The sequence below is a fragment of the Brassica oleracea genome, chromosome C3 (genome assembly GCF_000695525.1).
Source record: "Brassica oleracea var. oleracea cultivar TO1000 chromosome C3, BOL, whole genome shotgun sequence".
Lineage (NCBI taxonomy): Eukaryota > Viridiplantae > Streptophyta > Magnoliopsida > Brassicales > Brassicaceae > Brassica > Brassica oleracea.
The window spans coordinates 20968087-20990829 of record NC_027750.1 but is presented as its reverse complement, the minus strand read 5'-3'; the positions used below and the strand labels follow the sequence as shown (position 1 = coordinate 20990829).

The window sequence follows — 22743 nt, the reverse complement described above, 5'->3', positions numbered from 1 at the left end:
ATGCATACAAGGGAACACTGATCTTATGTCTCTAGAGAGACCGGACATACATTTACTTCTGTTTTGAATTAGCCATATAACTAACATTCACACAGAACAAGCCATGTTCTTATTTAATCTAATTTTCCCAGTGGGGACTCAAGAGCATGATCATCGACTAGCCATAGACCAAAGTCTTGGAAGCGTTTCATCTTATTGTCGTAACCGATAATGTAGTTGTTGTGGACTGTGACATGTTTCCCTTTTGTCTCTTCAACCCATGTCTTGTTCCAGAAGTACATTCCTCCTGTCGGGAAAGCTGCTTGAGAAAGCAAGTAGACATCCACCTACAGAACACAAGCGAGTTGACACAAGATCACAAAAGAGTTGACACAAGAACATTCATACCTGATGAGCTGTTTTGCCAAGTGCCCAGTTAAAACCAGGCTGATCATTTCCTTTATTTGATTTGGACCAAGGTTGAGCATGAAGTTCTTCAATCCATTGCTTCATTAGAAGCTTGGCACCATTAGTGGGACGTAAGAATATCATGCAGCTACATATATTAGTCCTTCCGTTTCTAGCCGAAGGTGGTAGATCATGAGAGTGACTCAAAGGCTTAATCTAAACACCAAAACCAACCCGGGAATAATAAGATACTAAACAAATTAAATCGCAGAACATGGCAAGGAGATGCGTAAGTATCACATACTGCAGTTTTGTCATCCATGAAGTACACGTCATGGCTTCCCTGTAGATACGGAAATGGATCTTGTAACCAGACCATATCAACATCGTTGTACATAACTTTGTAGCCTAGCTCCAAAAGTTGTAAGAGATGTTCTGGTCTCCGAGATGTCAAGTTAAAGAAACCCTAATCGGATACAAGAAAAATCAGTAAACAAGATACATTTTCATCTCAGTGCAAGTCCTTAATTTGCACACATACATAAACATGGCCTACGAGCTACTACTACATCCACAAGTTGACCATGTTTTATTAATAAAGGGATTAAAGACATTTTAAATTTCATAACCTTCCAATTTAAAACCAATCTGTGATATATAAATGGATTGATTCAGGTCTTTTATATATATTACTCATGTCCCAACGAAACTCCTGGCATGGGAGCTATATTCTCACACAACACTGGTATATAATATGCATGGGCCAACCCACTGTTGGTGAAACTATACCTGAAAACCCAAGTTTTTTGCACACATACATAAACGTGGCATATATATATATATCAAATTTCGCATGAGAAAACCACCAAAATAATCCCGAACTTTCAAAAAAATGCCAAAAAACTTCAAACTTGTATTTAAGCAATTTAAACTATCAACTTTTCAAATTTGGCCATTTTAATCTTACATTTATGTTGACTCAGCCATTTAAACTCAAATAAAGTCAACATTTAACTTTTCATTAACATCTGTTTAATTCAATATGATGCTGTTTTGAAAAACACTCATCTTCATCAAAAACCCCCAAATCGAGAATATCTCCAGAAGCAAAAGAAAACCTAAATTCCTAATGACATTATTCACCTTAACTGAAGAAGAAAAGAATACATCAAACTTATGTTTTGGACACACTAATAAGTTCAAGACTCCATATTAAAGGGTACATCAAAAGTTACAGATTATGTAGAAGTTACTTGTGTCTTTCCAAAACGTGATTAACATATACAATGATCATTAATGATCATGAGTAACGAAGAGTGTTCTGCAACAATTTTAATCGTTGAGGAGTTTAAGAAGATAGAGCATTCACTTCAAGGAGATCTTTCTAGTGGAGAAAAAGAGGAAGAAACATTAAGGATCTCTGTTTTTCTCAGAGAAAGAGGATCACAAGCAAATGGTTAACACTTAACAGCAAGCTGGATGTGTATATTCTAAGAACCAAGGAAGCACCAAACAGTAACAGAAGCTCATGTACAAGAATGTGTGAAGAACCAGAAGAAGAAGAAAATGCCAAAGTCTTAGAGGTTTAAGTTCAGAGGTTTGATCACAAGAAGCAGCAAAACAGGGGACAAAAACTTACTATGAGGTGGAGATTTCTCTGAGAAAGTACTACTATGTTGATGCAAACTTTCTAGCAAACTTTCTCTGAGATTCACGTTAACATTGAGGTCAAGGTTTTTTGAAATGGGAGTATTTGATACAAGTAAAGCTATTGGACACGTCATGTATATAAAACTTGTTGCATATAAAAAACAGAGTACACTTCATTTTGGGACCACCAAGAATAGTTCAGTAAAAAAAAAAAAAAAATAGTTAGAAACGTTTGCTAGTTCGTCTCTTTCTCTCTGTAATTTTCCACGAAAGCTTTGTTCTCATTGTTGTTTTAGAATCTCTTCTTCAATTAAGATGAGAATCTGTATTTCATGAACATTGATTCTTGAGGCTATCAACATACGGATGAACCGTATCACAACACCGATCCAAAAGTGAGACGAACACGACCAACTCGCTTGCTCTTAGCCATCCTTACCAATTGTTGGCGAAGCTTCGTTGTCAACTCGAAGATTAGGGGTTTGATAATTTAGAGTTTTAGGGATCAAGAAGCTTTACTTCTAATTCTGTTTCGTGTAAGTTCAACGACATAGATTAACACTTAACAGAACGTTTAATGTTTAACGGTTGACTTTCGTCGAGTTTAAATGGGCAGAGTCAACATAAATGTAAGATTAAAATGGCCAAATTTGAAAAGTTGACAATTAAAATTGCTTATATAGGAGTTTGAAGTTTTTTTGGCATTTTTTTGAAAGTTCGAGGTTATTTTGGTGGTTTTCTCGATTTCGCATGACCTAAAATTATAGACTTTTTTTTTTTTAGATTATCGACTTTTTAACATTAGGATTAACCTAAAAATGTTTATATCCTCCAAAACTAAGATCCGTTCATGTATACAATATACATGGGAATATTCATTGATGGCCGTGAAACAATACCTGGGAACCGAAGCTGTGTGCGGTTTGAGAGTCAAGAGCTGGAGGAATCAGAACGGCGTGGCCAGGCCACTTGGAGTTGACTTTGTAAAGAGTAGCATAACCCTCAGCGATCACGAGAACCTTGTCCTGATGCTTCTGCCTAGAAACGCTGATCAACCAGTTGTTGAGGAAAGGAAAGAAGGGATAGCTCACGGTGCAGGCGATCAAAGTGCCATTCTTAGCGACGAACTTGGCGGCTTTAGCGAGGGAATAGTCTACCCATTTGGAGGGAAAAGAAGAAGAAGGAGCGTTTGTGTTTGAAAACAGGAATAAGGGAGATCCTGCCCAGGGCAAGAACACACCGAGGATAACGAGGAGAGTGATAAGGAGGAGGAGACTGTTGCAGCAGAGGATGGAGTTTGAAGAATAAGAAAGAGGAGAGGCCGAAGAGAAAAGCCTTTGCTTTTCCATTGTTGCACCAAAAAGATGAATAGAGTTGGAGACAAGGTGTTGTTATGATTTATCTAAACTCTGCAAATAGGGGAGTATATTAAAATTTGGTATAGAATCTTGCAATATTAAAGAAGTTTCTTATTTGATTCAGTGATTAATATTTTACCTTATATACACAATTTAGACTTTATAGATGACTAAAACTAAGGTAAAGACATATGAAAACAGAAAGGATCTTATTCTAAATATGTGTAGATATGCTACTTCAGTTGTTGTATGTTTTCAAAAATAAATTGTTGTTTGATAAAGTTAGCATTTCAATTTACGTCTTAAAAGATTTCACGTAGTTAATGAGGAAAATAATAGGCTACACGTAATCACATCGTGGTGGTCTAGTGGTTTCCACTCGAGGAGGAGTTGTCCTGTTGGTCTAGATCAGGAATGAATTCCCCTCTAGTGCGAAATTATTAGGTCCACATGATGTAGCCACGCGGATATTAGCCCATGCTTACGGCCCATTTGAATACCCGGGAAAAGATCCATCCGGAGGTTAGGTCTGTGTCTTTAATAGACCCGGGTTTAACCTTTTTTTTTTCAAAAAAAAACAATAGGCTACACGTTTCATTTTCATGCTCTTAACGGACTTTTTCACATCAATTCTATCCTTTAATATGAAAATTGCTGAATAATGCGTTTTATATTAATTGTATATTATTTTTTCAACGTAATATTTTCTGTGTGATGGGTCTGACTGTAGTTTTTTTTTCATAATAAGAATAAATGGGATAATTTGAAAATACCCTATGAATTAAATTTTGAAAAATGCATTTCATTTTTTTTTATTTTTTTGAAAACTACACTTTCTTGTACATGATAAGACATGTTTGTCCTAATGCTGATTAGAAATTAAAAATTCTAGTAATTAATTTAAAATCAAAATTATCGTAAGTTTATTCTTTATGATTATTTTTTGTAAGATTTTTTTGTGATCTTTGTTGTTATTTTGAAGTTGGTACTATATTTCCTGTTTTTGTGGCAGAAAAAAATTGATTGAATCTCTTTATTTTAGCAATTCATCCCTTTTCACATCATAAAAACGGACAGTTTAAACACTTTCAAAATGATAAAAATATGTCAAATTATATGTAAAAGTTTCTCTGTACTCATGTGAACAAAGTTCACAGAATATCATTTCTTTGACTTTTTAAAATAATGGTCTGGATTGTTGTTATTTTTTGGTTATATAAAAGATTAGCAATTAGCAATTTGTTTGGATCGTTTAATGTGTGTATGTCGTATATTAAAAGAAACAAAAATCCTTAGAATAGGAGATCATTTATTTGGTAAATGTGATCGACAGTTTTATTTTTTGAAAGGTTCAATTCTATGAACAAAAATGTGGTTGATCAAGATTTTATTTTTTGAAAGGTTCTATTCTATGAACAAAAATGTGGTTGATCAAGAAGTAGTTACTAATTAGTGGAGCTAATTTTCAATTTTACATTATAAGTATTAAAAATAAGTATGAGTGTTAGTAAAAAAAATTAATTTTCCTTTTAAACATGTATTTTCTGTTTTAAAATAAAATATCAAATTAGATGTAGATAATATAAAAATTGAATTTGGACAATTTAATAATCTCACTTATGAATAATTGCAGTTTTCAAAAAAATAAAAGGATGGTGTAGTTTTCAAAATAAAATCTTTATCTGTGTTTTTTCCAAATTTTCCTTAAATAGAATGAGTTTGTGTAAAGAACCATTAACATACAAAAATCACTATGATTTAAAGAGGAAGCAGGAGTTGGTGCAGACTAAAGAGGTAGATGACTGATACGTTCCAGAGAGTCTACTTTAGAAAGAGAACAGAGGATAAAGGCAATGGGTCGTTTGCTTATAAAGCAGAGGAATCCATGCTGAGGATTGAAGAAACAGAAAAGTCAAAACCCCATGGTGAGCCAGAGGGTTTGGGACAACAGGAAGACAGCAAAGTCGCCGGTTGATCCAGAGGCTTTGCGGTTGAGATATTTTGAATTTGAATAAAAAGTTGTTGTTTTCATCTCGATTATTTTTTTATGCTAAGATTTGCAGAAGTGTGGGACCTTTGTCCTTAATACGCATCTTCGAGATGATGGCTTTTTGAGCGTCGATCTCGGAATGTTTGGACAATAATTGATGGACCGACTTTGGACTGGATCGATAATGTATCGGGTTGGATTGTTTGGATCGGACTCTGATAGCATGTTAAGTTAGATGGACGTACAAGCTAAAACCAATTGGTAAATGGTAATAAGTGGATTGATCCATCTATCTTATATGTTCGTCTGTCATGAGAGCGTAGTGATTCTCAGTTTATCGGAAAACTTTGTATTTGGATTTCTTGTTGCTTTGGAATTGCAGATCGTTTGTGTTCTGTGTATTCGAGCTACAGAGGCCGAAGAGAAAAGCTTTTGCTTTTCCATTGTTGCACCAGGAAGATGAATAGAGTTGGAGACAAGGTGTTGTTATGATTTATCTAAAATCTATAAATAGGGAAATATATTTAAATTTGGTGAAAAATCTTAATATTTTAAATGGGTTAACATTTGATTCAGTTATTGAGAGTTAACTTATACTAGAGTTTTCCTCCGCACATAGTATATATATATATATCAATAACTTAGTTTAATTTTTATGAAAACTTAAGTTACTAAAACTATACTCCCTATATTTTATAATAATTGTCATTCTAACATTTTTTACTTGTTCCACAAAAAATATCACTTTAGAATTCTAATGAAAATTATATTTACTTTCAGCAAACTACATTGATTTTATAAAGAATTTTATTTATTTCAAATATTATTGGTCGAATATGTGTAATTAATAACAATTTAAATACATTTGAATCACTTTTTTAATATATGTGAAAAATGTCAAAGTGACACTTATTAAATTGTTGTGACTATTTCTTTAAAAAATATATTTAAAATATTATATGTCATTCTAACTTATGTGCACAATCCAGTAAATTGTTGTGACTATTTTTATTATATCACTTAGATATAAGAATGCTATAAACCCTTAATTCATATGCATATTGTTTACTTTTATGGAATAAAGTTTAGTTTTAACACTACAAGAAAATAAGCGTATAGCAACGATGATTTACGACGAATATTTGTCGATGAAAAAAATATCCAATCAAAAGACACATGGTGACAATGTCTTAACTTCAAAAGCATCTTAATCGCTGTCTGAAACTCATGTACACCTTGCTCAGACATAGGGATATCTCTCTTGATAGCTACCTTTTTAGTTCCACCATTAATATCTCCTATTTACCAAGGAAATTGTTATAGATGCTATAGATAGAGGAACCAAATGAAAGCTGGAATCTGTTTAATTTGCAGGATTACGGTTGAGGAGACTGGTGTGTATTGCTGCGTGGTTCGGCTTTCTGGCTGTGGTGAAGGCCCATTCTAGTCCTGGGAGCAGTACTGATAGCAGAGTTGATGCTCTCCTTTCGGTTATGGGAGATTTTGGCTACAACCTGTTACTTGCTCAGAGTTGGAAAGGGAGTGACCCTTGTGATTATTGGTGCAGGATAACCTGCATGGAAGGTCAAATCGAGTATATCGTACTCGCATCCATGAACTTGATGGGTCGTATCTCCAAACGGTTTGCGGATCTTACTTCATTGTATGCGCTGGATCTTTCTCGTAACTTGCTTACTGGTACCATTCCCTATGAGCTCACCACTGTGAAAATGATTAGGAGTCTGTATCTTTCTCACAACCAGCTACATGGGAGAGTTCCTCATTTCAAGACACTTATTCCAGATACTAAAGGGAATCCAGAGGTTCGGAGAGATAACCATACACTCGCTTGGGTACTTTCTGGTGGGTTTAAGGCTCTGGCTCTTGGTATTCTGATTGGAGTAGGCATCTATTTGTTTCGGCTTGGAAAAGGAACCGATCACATAGAGCTAGTCAGACAGCGCATACTGAAATGAATGTGATGATAACATGTAAGCAAGTTTTTAAAATTTTGCTTCTCATATATCTAACTAAAAAATTTATCAAACAGTGATTCACAAAAATAATAACAATTGACAACAATTAAATGATTGTTTACTTGTTTCAAGTAGGACAATATTATTTTTACAGAATAAAATATCTTATTTAAATTAATAGATCTATATTTTAGTAATGAAATCTATTGAACAAAATTTACTAAAGTTTTACTACAAAGTTCTAAAGTTTTACTAAAAAATTTACTAAAGTTTTACTATAAAGTTCTAAAGTCTTACTAAAAATTTACTACAGTTTTACTAAAAAATTACTTAATTTTTTTATTTTTGTACATCATGTATTAGAAACAAAAATATATACATATAAGATCACTAAAACAAAGATATATACATATAAAATTCATTCTAGAACCTCTTAATTAAATCAGTTTTTGATTTTAAAAATATTTGATATACTATATATTAATCATCATATTTAACTATAAGATATGAGAGATATTTGTGGTTGAAAAAAAAATAGAATGGAAATTATATTAATATTTTATATATTCAAAAAGGAGACAAATACCGGCGACCTTGTTTAGCTACCCAAGGTTATTAATAGTAATTATAATATCATTTAGCTTTCTAGTGATCTAAGATCTCGATAATATTAATTGAGAAATAAATTTCTTACGTGTCGTATTCACGTTAATTCTTATAATGATCATTTACAAAGTTATTTCTAATGAATATAAACATCATACATAATTGTCATTATTACAATTATTTTGTTTCCTTTAGCTCAACTAATTTTTAATTTACTTTTCTTTAGCTCATATCTATAAATATATAATTTTACATATATAAAAGTTTAACTTAATTTCTATAATAAAAAGCATACTGAAAAAGGAAATACTATAAGCCTGAAAATACACACATTTATATCTATGAAAACATAATTTCACAAAAATAGATATTTATTTTTATAAGACAAAATAATTTTTATTTTACTATGAATATAATTTTGATCAAATGATTAAGAAAATATACAGATATTTTAATAACATAACTGATGATCTAACATGATATATTCAAAAAATAAGTATGTCTTAGTTAGAAAATATTAAATAACAAAATATTATATATTAAACTTGGAATTTATAATCAAATGAAAAATAAATTAACTAACTTTTATAATTTAGTTATCTTTAAAATATTATATTTCTACATGATTTTTAAAAATGATTAACGGTCATATTAGTTTATGCAATATTATACCCGTCATTACTTAGTTTTTCAAAAACAAATATATTAAAATACTGATTTTAAGAAATTAAAAATAAAATCTGAAAAATATTAGCCAAACTTATTGAAATAAAAAAGTTTTTTCAGTTTTTAGCATAATTAGAACAAAAAAAAATGGTTGTCAATCATTTGATAAAAATATATGCAATTCAATATATCAAATAAGGAGTAACTTAATCTATCCAAATTATATATATAAAAAAGTGAGGTTTAATTAATTTATCAAAATATCATTTAGAGCAGTATTCTAATTAATTTTTATGCATACAAATTACAAACGACTAGAAACTAAAGAACATATGAAAAATATATTAATAAAGTATTACAAAATATTTTTTGTAAATATTCATATATATGCATAAAATTTTTAAATTATTATTTATGTTCAGAAAAAAAACATATCAAATTATACAAAATTTTAAGAAAATATATCGGAAATCCAAGATAATATAGCAAAATAAATGCAACTAATCTTGTTTAGCCTATTTAGAACCAAGAAATTATAATTATGGTTCAAGTTGAAGAAATAAATATAATGATAATGCAATGTACCCAAATAAATAACCAAACCAGTCATATTGTTTACAAAAATTCTCTTGTTTATTTTGCATACATATAGATTATAAAACGATTTAACTTAGCATATGCATGAACAGCTGCAGATTTCCTGCACAATCATACTCACTAACGTAAGAGTCCCATACATGAAACTCAGTAAGCAATGTGTAAGTAAAAAATGACAGTTAGTGGCAGAATATCTTATCACTCACCTCAACTGGACCAACGATTCAGAACAGTTGTAATCAGCATCTTTCCATTGCTCTTCATCACTACTCAAAAAGTCTTTGCATTGCTGAAAGCCTCTCTCATGCCATTGGCACAGCCATTCATTCATCCATTCGGGAAAGAAAACATGAGAAACTTGTGTTTGCTGGTCTTCTTCAATTTTCAACCATATAAAACCTTTTATAAACAATGCTTATATATTCCAATATGAAGGCATGTTCAAATCTTCTAACCTCCAAAGGCACTTCTTGGCCACTGAAATCATTATTGCATAGATTAGAAATTGGAGATCAAACATGTGCTCTGCTAGTGCTATCAAGCCGTAAAATCACTACCTTTCTCGATATGATATGGTTTTGCAGTTCATGAGAAACTCCTTCTCCTGCATGATCAGACAAGTTAACTTTACAATCCTTGAAGAATGACGGAAATGACCAAAGTATATGGTTCAGGAGGAGCTCCCAAAGACTTGTACTAGAAAGATTCATAAGTATTTGCCTTGATGAAGAACAGTCTTCCATTTTTTTTTTATTACACCACGGGCTACGAAGTTCTACTCTATACCTAAAGTACAAGTCTCTGGTGCATTAGTTTGGCTCTATTTTCTCTGGAAAAAAAAAAACAAAATGTTCATTAGAGATTGAAAAAACATATCTGTAAGAGAGTTATGTAATTATCAATAATGACATTATGCATACAACAGCTTTACCTCCCATGAGATCATTCATCTTCGTCAAGGCCATCAGGAACAGTGTAGCTCCTACCAAGTGTTCATCGAATTTCGGAACTCACTCCATCACCATCATTCGCAACATCATGCTCACGGCATCTCCAGGTCCAACAACATGTCTCGCATCCTCCTCAGATACGTTTACATATGAAATTGACACCGAATTCTCTTTTTCTTTGTTTGTCTAAGGTTGGTGTAGCACGAGACATTCATTGAGCCAGATCGTACCTGTTCCTCGATCAACAGTGTTTTGGGCTTCCCTATGGATGAGCCTAAAATTCAGCTTGGCCTCACAGATCTTTCCTAATTGACGTTGTTGGACTTTATAGATGACTATAACTAAGGTAAGTCATCTTGGCCTCACAAAATTCAGCTTGGCCTCACAAATCCTTATCTCAAGATATGTACATATTCTACTTTGCATTTCAATTTACGTCTTAAAAGACTTCACGTAATTAGTGAGGAAAACAAAAGGGTACACGTTTCTTTTTATGCTCTTACGGATCTATTTCACATCAATTCTATTCATTAGTATGAAAATTACCAAATAATATGTTTTATATAGATTGTGAATCTTTTTTTTTCTGTGTGATGTTTCTGGTATAGTTTTAACTTGTTGTAACGAATCAATATACATAATAATCAGGAAGCAAGAGTCGGTGAAGACTAAAGAGGTAGATGATAGATACAAGGGAACACTGATCTTATGTCTCTAGAGAGACCTATCACACTATTCTAGTAATGTGGAGAGTCTGGAGACATACATCTCGAGTCTCATTTATTTACCTCTGTTTTGAATTAGCCATATACACTAACATTCACACATAACAAGCCATGTTCTTATTTAATCTAATTTTCCCAGTGGGGACTCAAGAGCATGATCATCGACTAGCCATAGACCAAAATCTTGGAAGCGTTTCATCTTATTCTCGTAACCGATAATGTAGTTGTTGTGGACTATGACATGTTTACCCTTTGTCTCTTCAACCCATGTCTCGTTCTTGAAGTACAATCCTCCTGTTGGGAAAGCTGCCTGAGAAAGCAAGTAGAGATCTACCTGAAGAAGTCAAGGTCACCAAAGAGTTGAGAATGCATTCAAACAAGTGAATCTTAGAACAAAGACAGTAGTATAAGAGTTTTGTAAGTAGTTAAAAAGAGTACCAAAAGATTGTTAATGTTGGACCACGAAAATCCTGATTGAAAATTACGATACAAAACCTATTGAAATCAGTGGAATAAACAATACCTGATGAGCTGTTTTGTTAAGTGCCCAGTTAAAAGCAGGCTGATCATTTCCTTCATAAGCTTTAGACCCAGATTGAAGTTCTTTGATCCATTGCTTCATTAGAAGCTTTGCGCCATTGGTGGGACGCAAGAAAATCATGCAGCTACATATATAAGTCACTCCGTTTCGATCCGGAGTTGGCAAAGCATGAGAATGATTCAAAGGCTTGATCTGACCAAAATCAATCAGAGAATAAGATTTAATTAAAAACATTCTAAACGACAAGATTGAACTGAATTTCACATACTGTAGTCCTGTCATCAGTGAAGTATGCATCATGGCTTCCTTCTAAATACTGAAATGGATCTTGCAACCAGACCATATCAACATCGTTGTACATAACATTGTAACCTAGCTCCAATAGTTGCAACAGATGTTGCGGCCTCCGTGAAGTGAAGTTGAAGAAACCCTAAGTTTTGGATATGGTAAATTGGTTAACAAGATACAATGCAACTACTTCTTTGAGATGATCATCACATACAAAACAGGAGCTTAAAGGTGAAACTATTACCGGGGAACCGAACTTATGTGCGGTCTGAGAATCGAGCGCTGGAGGAATGAGAACGGCATGACCAGGCCACTTCTTGTTAACCTTGTAGAGAGTAGCGTAATCTTCAGCGAGCACGAGGACTTTGTCTTGATGGTTCTGCCTCGAGACACTAATCAACCAGTTGTTGAGGAAAGGCAAGAAGGGATAGCTAACGGCGCAGATGATCACAGTCCCGTCCTTAGCGACAAACTCAGCCGCTTGAGAGAGGGAATAGTCGCGCCAGTTAGAAGGCAAAGAAGAAGAAGAAGAGCTTACGTTTGGAAACGGGAATAAGGGAGATCCTGCCCAGGGTAAGAACACACCGAGGAGAAGGAGGAGAGAAACCAGGAGAAGGAGACCATTTAAAAGAGAGATGGGACGGTTTGAGACTGAAGAGGAAGAGAAACTCTTGTGCTGTGCCATCGGAGAAGAAGACAAGAACGTTTCCTTTGTGATGGGATTGGAACATGGTAATAATATATATACAACAAAGAAAAATAGTCAAACTCATAAAGCTATACGTTAACTATTTTTTTGGAATCCAAATTAAGGAACTACCATATGCTTTTTTTACTAAAGTAGAAAATTAATTAAGATAACATATATTTCACCTTTGCCTCTTTAACAAGTTTGACCGAATAGCATTTACATATTCTAATTAAAATTTTACACGTGGTATATGTTTTTGCTCGTATATATTTCATCATGTTACCATGCATATTCTCTAGACAAAAATAGTAATAATTTATGTCTTAATTTAAAATATATAGTTCGTGACATCTTTACGTATATCGATCAAGCTCATTAGAAGTCAACTTGATTAGGCATTAATTCATTTTTCTCTGCTAATTTTTATTTGTTTGCAAATTCTATCCACTGCTTTGAGTAGTAGTGTAGTAGCTTTTACGTGTATTTGTGCATGCGAGCTTTGATCTTCAAAACAGGTCCATCATTTTTGTTTGTAAGGAGGACAGAATTGGAAGATGTTTATCATAGCGATATATCTGGCTACAACCACTCTCAGAAGACCAATTAAACCACACACTGTAATGGTTGGTGAGTGAAACAGAGCATTGGTGTTGTTCTTAGAGCTAAGTGCTGAAATGTACAAAGATGGAGTTTCAGAGGCCAGGTAAAAGAGTGTTTCTTTTTGTTTTCTTGTGAAGGGATTGATCACTTGGACAACAACATACTACTTTGTCTACACACCGTTCTTGATCAACCTTGCAAGATGGCTCTAGGAGACTACGAGTGATGTGTACATTACAAAATAAAATAAGCTCAAACAAAGAGCAACTTTGTGTTTTATTACATATATATAGTGTCTAGCTTGTAAAGGTAACATTAGATATGTCCTTGAACTTTTCTTTAATCGCAGCTTTAATTCCCATTCCAATAGATTCTGGTCCAACGTACTTCACAACACAGTCTTCGCCTTCAACTGATAAAACGTCCACACTTCCTCCGTAGTTCTTGATCGCTGGTCTCAGTATATCAAGATGAGCATTCACTGCCTGCAAAAAGAAAAAAACAATCTCTTAAGACATAAAAAATAGTAATCAATACTAAAGTTTCTTAAAAGGGTAGCCTCACTCACCTCCACGGTTATATGCTTAACTTCCTCATCGAAAACTTGTCGAATGTCTTTCAAAGCATCTCCAAAGTTCTCCTTGAGTACCCTTTCGATTCCCATCGTCATGGTTGTTGAAGAACTCGGACAGCTAGTACATGCTCCTGTAAAACACAACATAAGCCCAATTACAAACATGCAAACATGATTGCTATATAAGAAATTCTCTTTGACCTCTAAAAGGGCGAAAAGCTAAAGGTATAGACCCAAACCATGAAAGAAACAGTTTATATGTAAAGATTCATAAATGATTCTCACTTCTGTTACTACAATCAAAGACTATAGCTAGAACAGCAACAAGACAAATGCCACAAACATTTCTCCTGTCTACTGAACATATGCAGGCAACCTTTATACAGAACCCTTTATACGAGCAACTTATAAACATTTATGAATGACCCATGCCATGAAAGAAACATTTTTAGATGTGAAGGTTTCATAAATGATTATCACTACTGTTGCTACACTCCCACATGACAGCTGTAAAGAGATTCAAAGACTACAGTCTACAGCTAGTACAGCAATAAGACAAATGTTATACAGATCTGCCCTGACTGCTACAGTTCAAGGGAGAACTAAGACCCACAAAAGTTCGAGTCTGGCTTGATCATCATGCAGACCAGCAACCTTTATACACAACCCTTTATAACGAGCAACCTTTGTACAAAAATAGTCCCAGTCTTGTCAAAAGACACAAAAGGGCAAAAAGGTAGAAGAGACACACACAGTCGCCTAGGCTCCCGACTAAGCAATAAATCGGAAATAAACGAAACCAATTTTTAACGATTTTTATAAAAAAAAGGCGGTCTAAGCATTCAAAAAAATCCATCTACACGCCCGCCTAATCAAAAAAATCTCATATAAAGCGCCTAACTATGCCTTGAACATTGCTGTTACTACACTCCCACATGACAAGTGCAAATTTTGAGTTCCACTATTGCCTAAAGCTGTTGTTGTAAAGAGTGTGAGACTTATAAACCGTAAATTAACAGAAACAAGAGAGATAGATGCAGCAGAACTAAAGACTAATAGCAAGACCAGTAATAAGACAAATGCTATACAAATTTTGTCCTGTCTCTTGTCCGAATCTAGAGTTCAAGAGAGTCTGGTCTGATCATTACACAGACGAGCGACCTTTATACAAAGAAAGTTGCAGTCTTGTCAAACCGAAACTCATAAAAAAAAAACCAACCTTGGAGTTTGAGAGAAACGACGCCGTCTTCAACAGAGACAACGTCGACGTTCCCACCATCAGAGATAAGGAACGGCCTAACATCTTCGAGGACCAAGTCGACGTTCTGAGGAGTCAGATCGAAAGTCTGAGCTGAGTAGAGGCCCGGTGATGATGCAACGGATTCGAAAGGTGAAACCGTGGCTTCCTCTTGGTTCGAAGCACGTACCGCCGATCGGGAGAAGATCCCAGCTTTAGAGAAAAGGAAGAAGACTCTCGAGTTGGGATGGGAGATTACAGGAAACCCAATTCTCTTTGAAGAAGATGACGAAACGGCGAGGATCTTGGAGGTTCCAGTTCCGGCGATGGAAGTCGCGAGAGAAGCCATCGTCATCGTGGTGGTGGGATTCTGATTGGTTTTGTGTTTCTGTTGCCACAAAAATAAATATAAAAATTGCTGATTTGGTCCCTTGATTTTAAACGGTCTTTCATTTTTTTGAAAGAACCACATCTGGAAACGAAAATGGTGGATCCAGCTAATGGGCCGTTCAACTTCTCTTATGACCCAGTCCATTAGCTTGAGAAGACACGTGTCATTTACACTTTTCCTTTATTTGTGTTGTCACTCAACATGGGTTTTCAACAAAAAGCTACGTATCGTTACGTATCGTTGCGGCCACGACAAACTCGTCTTCGTCTTGTAAGCTGAAGTTTGGGTTTTTTTTTAAAATAAATTAGGAGTTATTCTCCCATATTCCTACCAAAAAAAAAAACAAAAAGCTACGTATACGTGTGTAGGCCTGAGACTTATTATCCGAGATCCAGATTCGATTCGAGATCCGCTCCGGATCCGCTCCGAAAATAAGATATCCGGGATGCCCGGATCCGAATCCCGATAGTAAAATCTTGGATCCGAATTCTGATAGTAAAATCTTGGATCCGTCCAAACCGAAACCGGATCCGGATCCAAATTTTTAAAACACATTAAATTTTAAATTTTATTAATATTTATATTTTATATAATAATATTTATACATAAATTAATTTTATAATATTATATTTTAGTTTTACTTTTACACTATTATAGACATATATATATATATATATATATATTTATAAATATTTAATTTATGTATTATTTTAAAAAATTTAGTACTTTAAAAAAAAAATTAAATTATTTTTGCGGATTCGGATCCGGATCCGGATATCCGCGGATAATATAATATAAGAGACGGATATCCGAAATCTGGATATCCGGAAACCACGAATCTGGATCCAGATATTAAATCCACGGATCCGACGGATCCGGATCCGAATCCGAATACATTAAATTTCCCGGATATCCGGATCCGTCTCAGGCCTATACGTGTGTATAAACTGGAAAAATACTAATTGCTTAAAAAAAAACTAAAAAATACTAATATTTGATTATAAATATTTGAAAGATCAAATTTTTTGATATGAAATATTTTATTTTGAGATAATTATATTTTTATTCAGTATATTTTAATTTTTTTTATTAAATTTTATATTGATTAATCAAAGAATGAATGGACATTTACAAATGGATATTTGACTCTATAACTAGATCAAAATCTGAGTGAAAAGAGAGAGGCAAGTAAAATCTAGATAATCTTTGTATCATCTCGTATGCACCTCAAACCAGTGACGCAACAGACCTTCAAGCTTGTGAGGGGCTCTATACTTCAGAGAGCAAATTCTGTTCCTGATGGCTTTGTCAATACGTTGGATTAGTACTTCCGTTGGCAACCAAACACCCTGATGCCTCCTAGAGTTTTTCTCCAACCAAATTATATACACCGTAGTGTGGAAAACCATCTTCAGCAGTATGACGTCGAGACTGTTTCTGCGCTGTCGTCTCAGGGAACTCACTGTGACTGACCAGTCCGGATTGGCTGTTAGCGTGGTCCAAATGGTAAAAGTAATTGGGCAGGCGAAATACTCTCTTCTCGTTCCCCACAGAACATACATTCTTGTGTGATACCCCACTTTCTCATACGAACCTCAGTGGATAATCTGTCTTTAAAGGCCAGCCAGACAATGAAAGCCTGTCTCGGAACTCCTTGCGGAAATCAGACAAGATTACACCATGGAACCGCCGGCTCCCTGACTCGAATCTGATCCCATGTTCTCAGAGTAGAGAAGTGATCCTTGTACTCATTGTCATTATGTCTCCATAATATGATATCCCTTCCTGTGCCCCCAACTGGTTTCCCTGCGTTCTCAATCTCTTCATATACAGACCCAAATACTCTTCTGCCACGACTTCTTAATCTCCACTCCCCATCAATACAAACATCAGATACTAAAGCTTGGCGTGGGATGCCAAGATAGGTGATACCCAACTCTCCAGTTTTATCTATTATCCGCCCATTCCCAAGCCAATCATTAAACCAGAAATACGTTGCAGTACCGCTTTACACTTCACATTTCATAAACTCCGATGCTTGAGGTCGCAGCTTAAGTAATTTTTTCCACAGCCAAGACCCTTTGTTAGTCTCTTTAACATCCTAGAAAGAACCCTTCTTCAACAACTCAACACGAACCCACGCCACCCAAAGAGAGCCCGACAAAGCAAAAAGCTTCCAAACCAGTCCCAGAGCAAATACTTTGGACGTTTCCCGAAGCTTCCTTATGCCCAAACCACCCTCACTCGTAGGTAAACATAAATCTCTCCAAGCAACTTTTGTCTTATGATGGATGTTTGGCGACCCTAACCAAAGAAATGCGCTACAAAGGCTCTCAATTTCTTGCAAACAAGCTTTAGGTAGTATAAAAGCAGTGCACCAGAAGTTGACTACACTTGATATTACTGACTTGATCAGCTGAAGTCTACCTGCGAAGGAGAGAAACCGGTTGGACCAAGCAAGAAGCTTATTGCGGATCCTGTCTATAAGCGGCTCATAATCAAGTCGAGTCCAAGCCTTAGACGTTAGTGGGAGACCCAGATAACGAAATGGCAAGGTCCCTACTGTGAGACCCTTAACTTCAGCGCTCTGTTGCAACAAAAGCTTGTTCTGACCTGCGGAGTAGATAGAGGACTTTGATGCATTAATATGTAATCCATAAATTTGTGCAAACGTATCCATTACACTGAGCACTCCACCAAGAGATGAGTTTTTCCCATCTGTGAAGACCAAGATATCGTCAGCGAAGCTCAAATGCGTCAGCCTCACTGTCTTACATGTAGCGTGATAGCCAAATACCCCATCCGCAGCCGCCTTATTCAACAGTCAGAACATTGTTCAATATCACATAGAGGTAGGGTGATAGAGAACAACCTTGTCTGATTCCTCTGGCACTGGTGAAGAAGCCCTCAAGTTCACCTGTTTATAGCCACTGAGAAAGATGTTGTAGAGACACAGAGATGAATCCAATGAATGAATAACTCCGATAAGCCCATAGCCTGTAGTACCGATACGATGAAACCCCACTTCACCGTGTCAAATGCCTTGGAGATGTCGAATTTGATCGTAGAACGGTCAGTAGTAGAGCCTAGATGATACCCCTTTACCACCTCGTTTGCAAGGCAAATATTTTCCAATAGCAACCTCCCTTTTATAAACGCGCACTGGTTCGGTTCAATAGCCAACGGTAGAATCTTTTTCAGTCTATTTGACAGTAACTTTGAGATCACCTTATAGAGCAGGTTGCAACACGCGATCGGTCTGAAATCCTTCATGGTTTAGGCTGGAGTCTTCTTAGGTATTAGAGCAAAGATAGTTGAGTTTACCCCCGTAGGCAGAAACCCAAAATGAAACAAAGATTGGATCGCAATGAACAAATCTCTTCCAACTATTGGCCAGACAGCAACAAAAAAACTCTTTCGTGTATCCATCTGGTCCTGGGACTTTTCCATTAGGAAGAGACAGCAAGGTTTTAATTTTTTTATAAAACATTTTTAATGAGATGTTCTAAACTCCTAATTAAAATAAAAGTATTTTTAGTTGCTATAACTTTTAAAAAAAATAGCATTTAAATAATAATAATAATTTAGTATTATTCATGAATTTTTTTCTAATAAAATTATTGATTAAGATAATAATCTGTATTTTTATTAGTAAATTATACTTTAAAACAAATTCTACTTTAAAAATACAATGAAAAAATAATCCAAAATTTCTTCCTGTTTTATTGAACTTTGTTGAATTTAATTCTCCTTACTCACCTCTGACATTCATATGAGAATCAATATAAAAAATATAATTGTATCTGATATTTTGAAAAAAATGATTTTAAGCTGATAAAAAGGTATTTGTGAGTTAATATGATGTAAAATTTGGATTACGTAGTAGAGGTTTAAGTGATCATGAGTTCAATTTTCGTTAATTAGGAGAATTAACATGGTTTAAACATTGTAATAAAGAGATGTATAGATTTTTGAATTTACAATCTTCTAGTCATCCAAAAAATAAATAAATAAAAGATAAAGAATGAGTTAAAAAAATTCAACTAAAATAATAATAATTGGATTAATTTACAACCTGAATCTGATAGATGATTTACAAAATATACATTTGAATAGTAAATGTATTTATATTTTCAACAAACTATTTATAAAATTATGTTATTTGTAATCAATATATTATTAATATTTATAATAGTAAATAAAGTAAAATAAAATATTTAAAAGAAATGTAAGATATTTCAAAATCTTAAAGGGAAATTCTCACAAATACCACATTCATAGTACTACTTTTACTTTCACTTTTAATGAAGGTAAAAGACACTTATATCTTTAAGATTGACTAATCTAGACTTAGGGTTTGGAGTTAAGGGGTTGAGTTGAGTTTTTGGAATGTGAAATTTAGGATTCTAATAAATATATAAATAAATACTTAAAAATATATAAATGCTTTTTAAAAAAGACTTTTAAACATAATTTTCGATTTTCAAAAAGAAATTATGAAAAAAAAAATTCAAAAACAATTTCGAAAAAAAAATTCAAAAAAAAATTTATAAAAAGTTTAAATTTGAAAAAGTATAATTCGAAAACATAAAAAAATTATTTATTTATTTTTTATTTGTTTATTTAAATAATGATTTATTATATATATAGAGAACAATGGTATAAAAATCTTTTGTCACTTAATGAATAATATATTTTTGAAATGTTCCTTTAGTGGTAGTAAAAATGAAAAATGATACGGTAAACATAAAATTTTCTCAAATCTTAAACGGACACTGCCAGTGCCAACCAATCTTGTTTTTGGCTATGACTGAATAGCATTAATGGCGCAATTTTTTTAGCGATATGAAAGTTTACTTCCAGTTTAGCCAAAATTTTACCAGGTGAAAACACCTTTAATTTATTTTCATCTTTTTACTGTTTAACTGAAGGTAGATAGGTTAGTTTATTCTCTCACTGTGTTAGAAGATGAAAACAAGTCACGCTGACTTTAACATTTTTTATTTTTTGTTTTTGTTGTTTATTTTACAATTTTCCTCCTAGTTACTCCACTTGATTTACTCTTACTCTATTTAATTTACTTTCAGTTACTCTATTATCTATCAACATACTCAAATGTGTAATTTCCCTCTTCCAACACAGTTGTGTTTAGAAAATGTGACAGTGATGACCAGTTGGCCAACACTGCATATACCTAAATCTGTAAATTGTATATGAGCTCTAATTAATTAAGGACGAAATGATTTTACACAAAATTTATTATTTCAAAGTATTATAACATGTAATTATTGAACCACCTATCAAGTGGAATTGACTCAAAAAGTACTATAACATATATACAACTAGTATACCCTCTGTATCCTACATGGAAGTGAAGAGTTCTTGAAAGAGAACCCTAACATGTGTGCCTACATGGCTCCTTCTCTCGACGCTAGGCAAGACCTCGTGGTCGTTGAAGTCCCCAAGCTAGGTAAGGAGGCAGAAGTGAAGGCTATCAAGGAGTGGGGTCAGCCTAAGTCCAAGATCACACACGTAGTCTTCTGCACCACCTCAGGAGTTGACATGTCTGGTGCTGAGTACCAGCTCACCAAGCTCCTTGGTCTTCGCCCTTCCGTCAAGGGTCTCATGATGTACCAGCAAGGTTGCTTCGCCGGCGGCACTGTCCTCCATCTCGCAAAGGACCTCGCTGAGAACAACCGTGGCGCACGTGTCCTCTTGGTCTGCTCCGAGATCACAGGCGTCACCTTCTGTGGCCCTTCTGACACTCACCTTGACTCACTCGTGGGACAGGCATTCTTCAGTGACGGTGCAGCCGCACTCATTGTTGGTTCGGACGCTGACATCTCCGCTGAAGCCCATCTTCGAGATGGTGTCTGCCGCGCAAACCAACCTCCCAGACTCGGACGGTGCCATAGATGGACACTTGAGTGAAGTGGGACTCACCTTCCATCTCCTCAAGAACGTTCCTGGACTCATCTCCAAGAACATTGAAAAGAGCCTAGACGAAGCGTTTAAACCCTTAGGGATAGCTGTGATGATAAACTCATTGAGATCAGCCATGGTCAAAGGTTCAACCTTTGCATAGCCTCTAAGAAGTGAAGCTGCTGATGTATTCTCAGTGTCTTTGGAGACCAGCCTACATGGATAAAAAAATATCCAGGCAGATTGAGTACTGGATAAGTAATATAACATATTCATATATAATTAATCATTTAATAATCACCAAAATACTTACTTGTAAAAGTAATTTTTCCCTGCATAAGTCTCCTTGTCGAAACAGCTATGTGTCCCTGATGTGGCATTGAGAAACAGAAGTGAAGAAGAATCCATAATCAATTCACAGGTTCTAAATTTATTATTCAAAAGTCTGATAATCATGAGGGGAAGAAAAAATCTTAATCAACCGACGGGTTCTAAATTTCGCATTCAAAAGTGATTCAATGAATATAAAATACAAAATTCTGATAATCATGAGGTGAGGAGGAAATCATAATCAACAGACGGGTTCTAAATTTCGCATTCAGGAGTGATTCAATGAATATATGAATGCAAAGGTCTGATAATCATGAGTTTTAAAGCCAGAAATAGTTTAATCCTACAATTATCATGAGTTTAAACAACATAATAACCTTAGAATCATGAGGAGAAGCATCTCAATGCCTTCAGCTCACCACCGAGTTTGACGTTCCTTGCTTCCAAGAATCCGAGCTGTCGCACATCAACGGTGGAGGAACATCGCCCGTCTTTCAAATCCGTAAGAAGGATTGATGAATTAGCCATTATATTGTAAATAAGTTTTACATCGGTCTCAGATTTGGAAGAAGAACAGAAACCCTGATGGCGGCGTGAAGGAGATGGAGACTAAAGGGCTTTTGAAGCTGTGGGCTATAATTTCGATTAACAGAAGCCCACAAATTATCTTTATTTTCATTTAATGAAACTGTGAGTTTTGATGCATAAGACACGTGTCAATAGCATGTTAAACGATTTTCTGACCTGGCACTGACATGGACACACAAGCAAACATATTTTTATATATATATATATATATTTATCTATCTTTGTCAACATCACCTTATTAGAATTGTTTCTCTTTAAAAACAGCCCTAAAACCGGAATCCATATGAAACCAACTGATTTATAAATTTTATAATGCAAGTGTCAGTTGACTTCTCTTGGGGAGTTGTTGGTACATTAACTTCTTTTTTCACTTCACATGCTCACATGGTTTCTTGACCCCTAGGCCCTAGCGAACGTAAAATAATAACTTTGCATTTTAATATGTAGAATATTTATAACTATTTTGACCACTGAATAGTGAATACATATCATATTTATTTAACTTTTACTCATGTTAAGTTTTTATTTTTTTCTAAAATCTAGTTAAACAAACAAAGCTGCTTTACAGAATGTTACAATTTGGATTGAAATGTTGGTGCTCGTTAAAAAGGCAAATCTTATTATTTAAATTAAGGGCTTTTTGCAAAAGTAACTCAAAACTTGAAGTCAAACAGAA

At 34.5% G+C, this 22743-nt stretch overlaps 4 protein-coding genes and 1 pseudogene across 4 annotated transcripts; 1 reads left to right on the top strand and 4 right to left on the bottom strand.

Annotated features, from left to right (window-relative positions):
* Positions 1–7: 7 nt before the first annotated feature.
* Positions 8–3408, bottom strand: LOC106329061 (UDP-D-xylose:L-fucose alpha-1,3-D-xylosyltransferase MGP4-like). The gene is made up of 4 exons (XM_013767637.1): positions 2937–3408; positions 692–853; positions 388–603; positions 8–326 (listed from the first exon to the last, which is right to left on the bottom strand). Exons 1-4 carry the CDS (start codon positions 3384–3386, stop codon positions 114–116), a joined length of 1041 nt encoding a protein of 346 aa, XP_013623091.1. The 5' UTR covers positions 3387–3408; the 3' UTR covers positions 8–113.
* A 7618-nt stretch (positions 3409–11026) lies between these two features.
* LOC106333880 (UDP-D-xylose:L-fucose alpha-1,3-D-xylosyltransferase MGP4-like) lies at positions 11027–12419 on the bottom strand. Its single transcript, XM_013772267.1, has 4 exons — positions 11979–12419; positions 11715–11876; positions 11429–11638; positions 11027–11239 (listed from the first exon to the last, which is right to left on the bottom strand). Exons 1-4 carry the CDS (start codon positions 12417–12419, stop codon positions 11027–11029), a joined length of 1026 nt encoding a protein of 341 aa, XP_013627721.1.
* A 703-nt stretch (positions 12420–13122) lies between these two features.
* On the bottom strand, positions 13123–15241 carry LOC106329002 (nifU-like protein 1, chloroplastic). The gene is made up of 3 exons (XM_013767562.1): positions 14819–15241; positions 13594–13730; positions 13123–13510 (listed from the first exon to the last, which is right to left on the bottom strand). The coding sequence occupies exons 1-3, from the start codon at positions 15189–15191 to the stop codon at positions 13322–13324; spliced, it is 699 nt and encodes a 232-aa protein (XP_013623016.1). The 5' UTR covers positions 15192–15241; the 3' UTR covers positions 13123–13321.
* Positions 15242–16890: 1649 nt separating this feature from the next.
* On the bottom strand, positions 16891–18500 carry LOC106330089. Its single transcript, XM_013768643.1, has 4 exons — positions 18234–18500; positions 18100–18144; positions 17655–18039; positions 16891–17177 (listed from the first exon to the last, which is right to left on the bottom strand). Exons 1-4 carry the CDS (start codon positions 18498–18500, stop codon positions 16891–16893), a joined length of 984 nt encoding a protein of 327 aa, XP_013624097.1.
* A 1893-nt stretch (positions 18501–20393) lies between these two features.
* Positions 20394–21357, top strand: LOC106330088 (annotated as a pseudogene).
* Positions 21358–22743: the final 1386 nt, after the last annotated feature.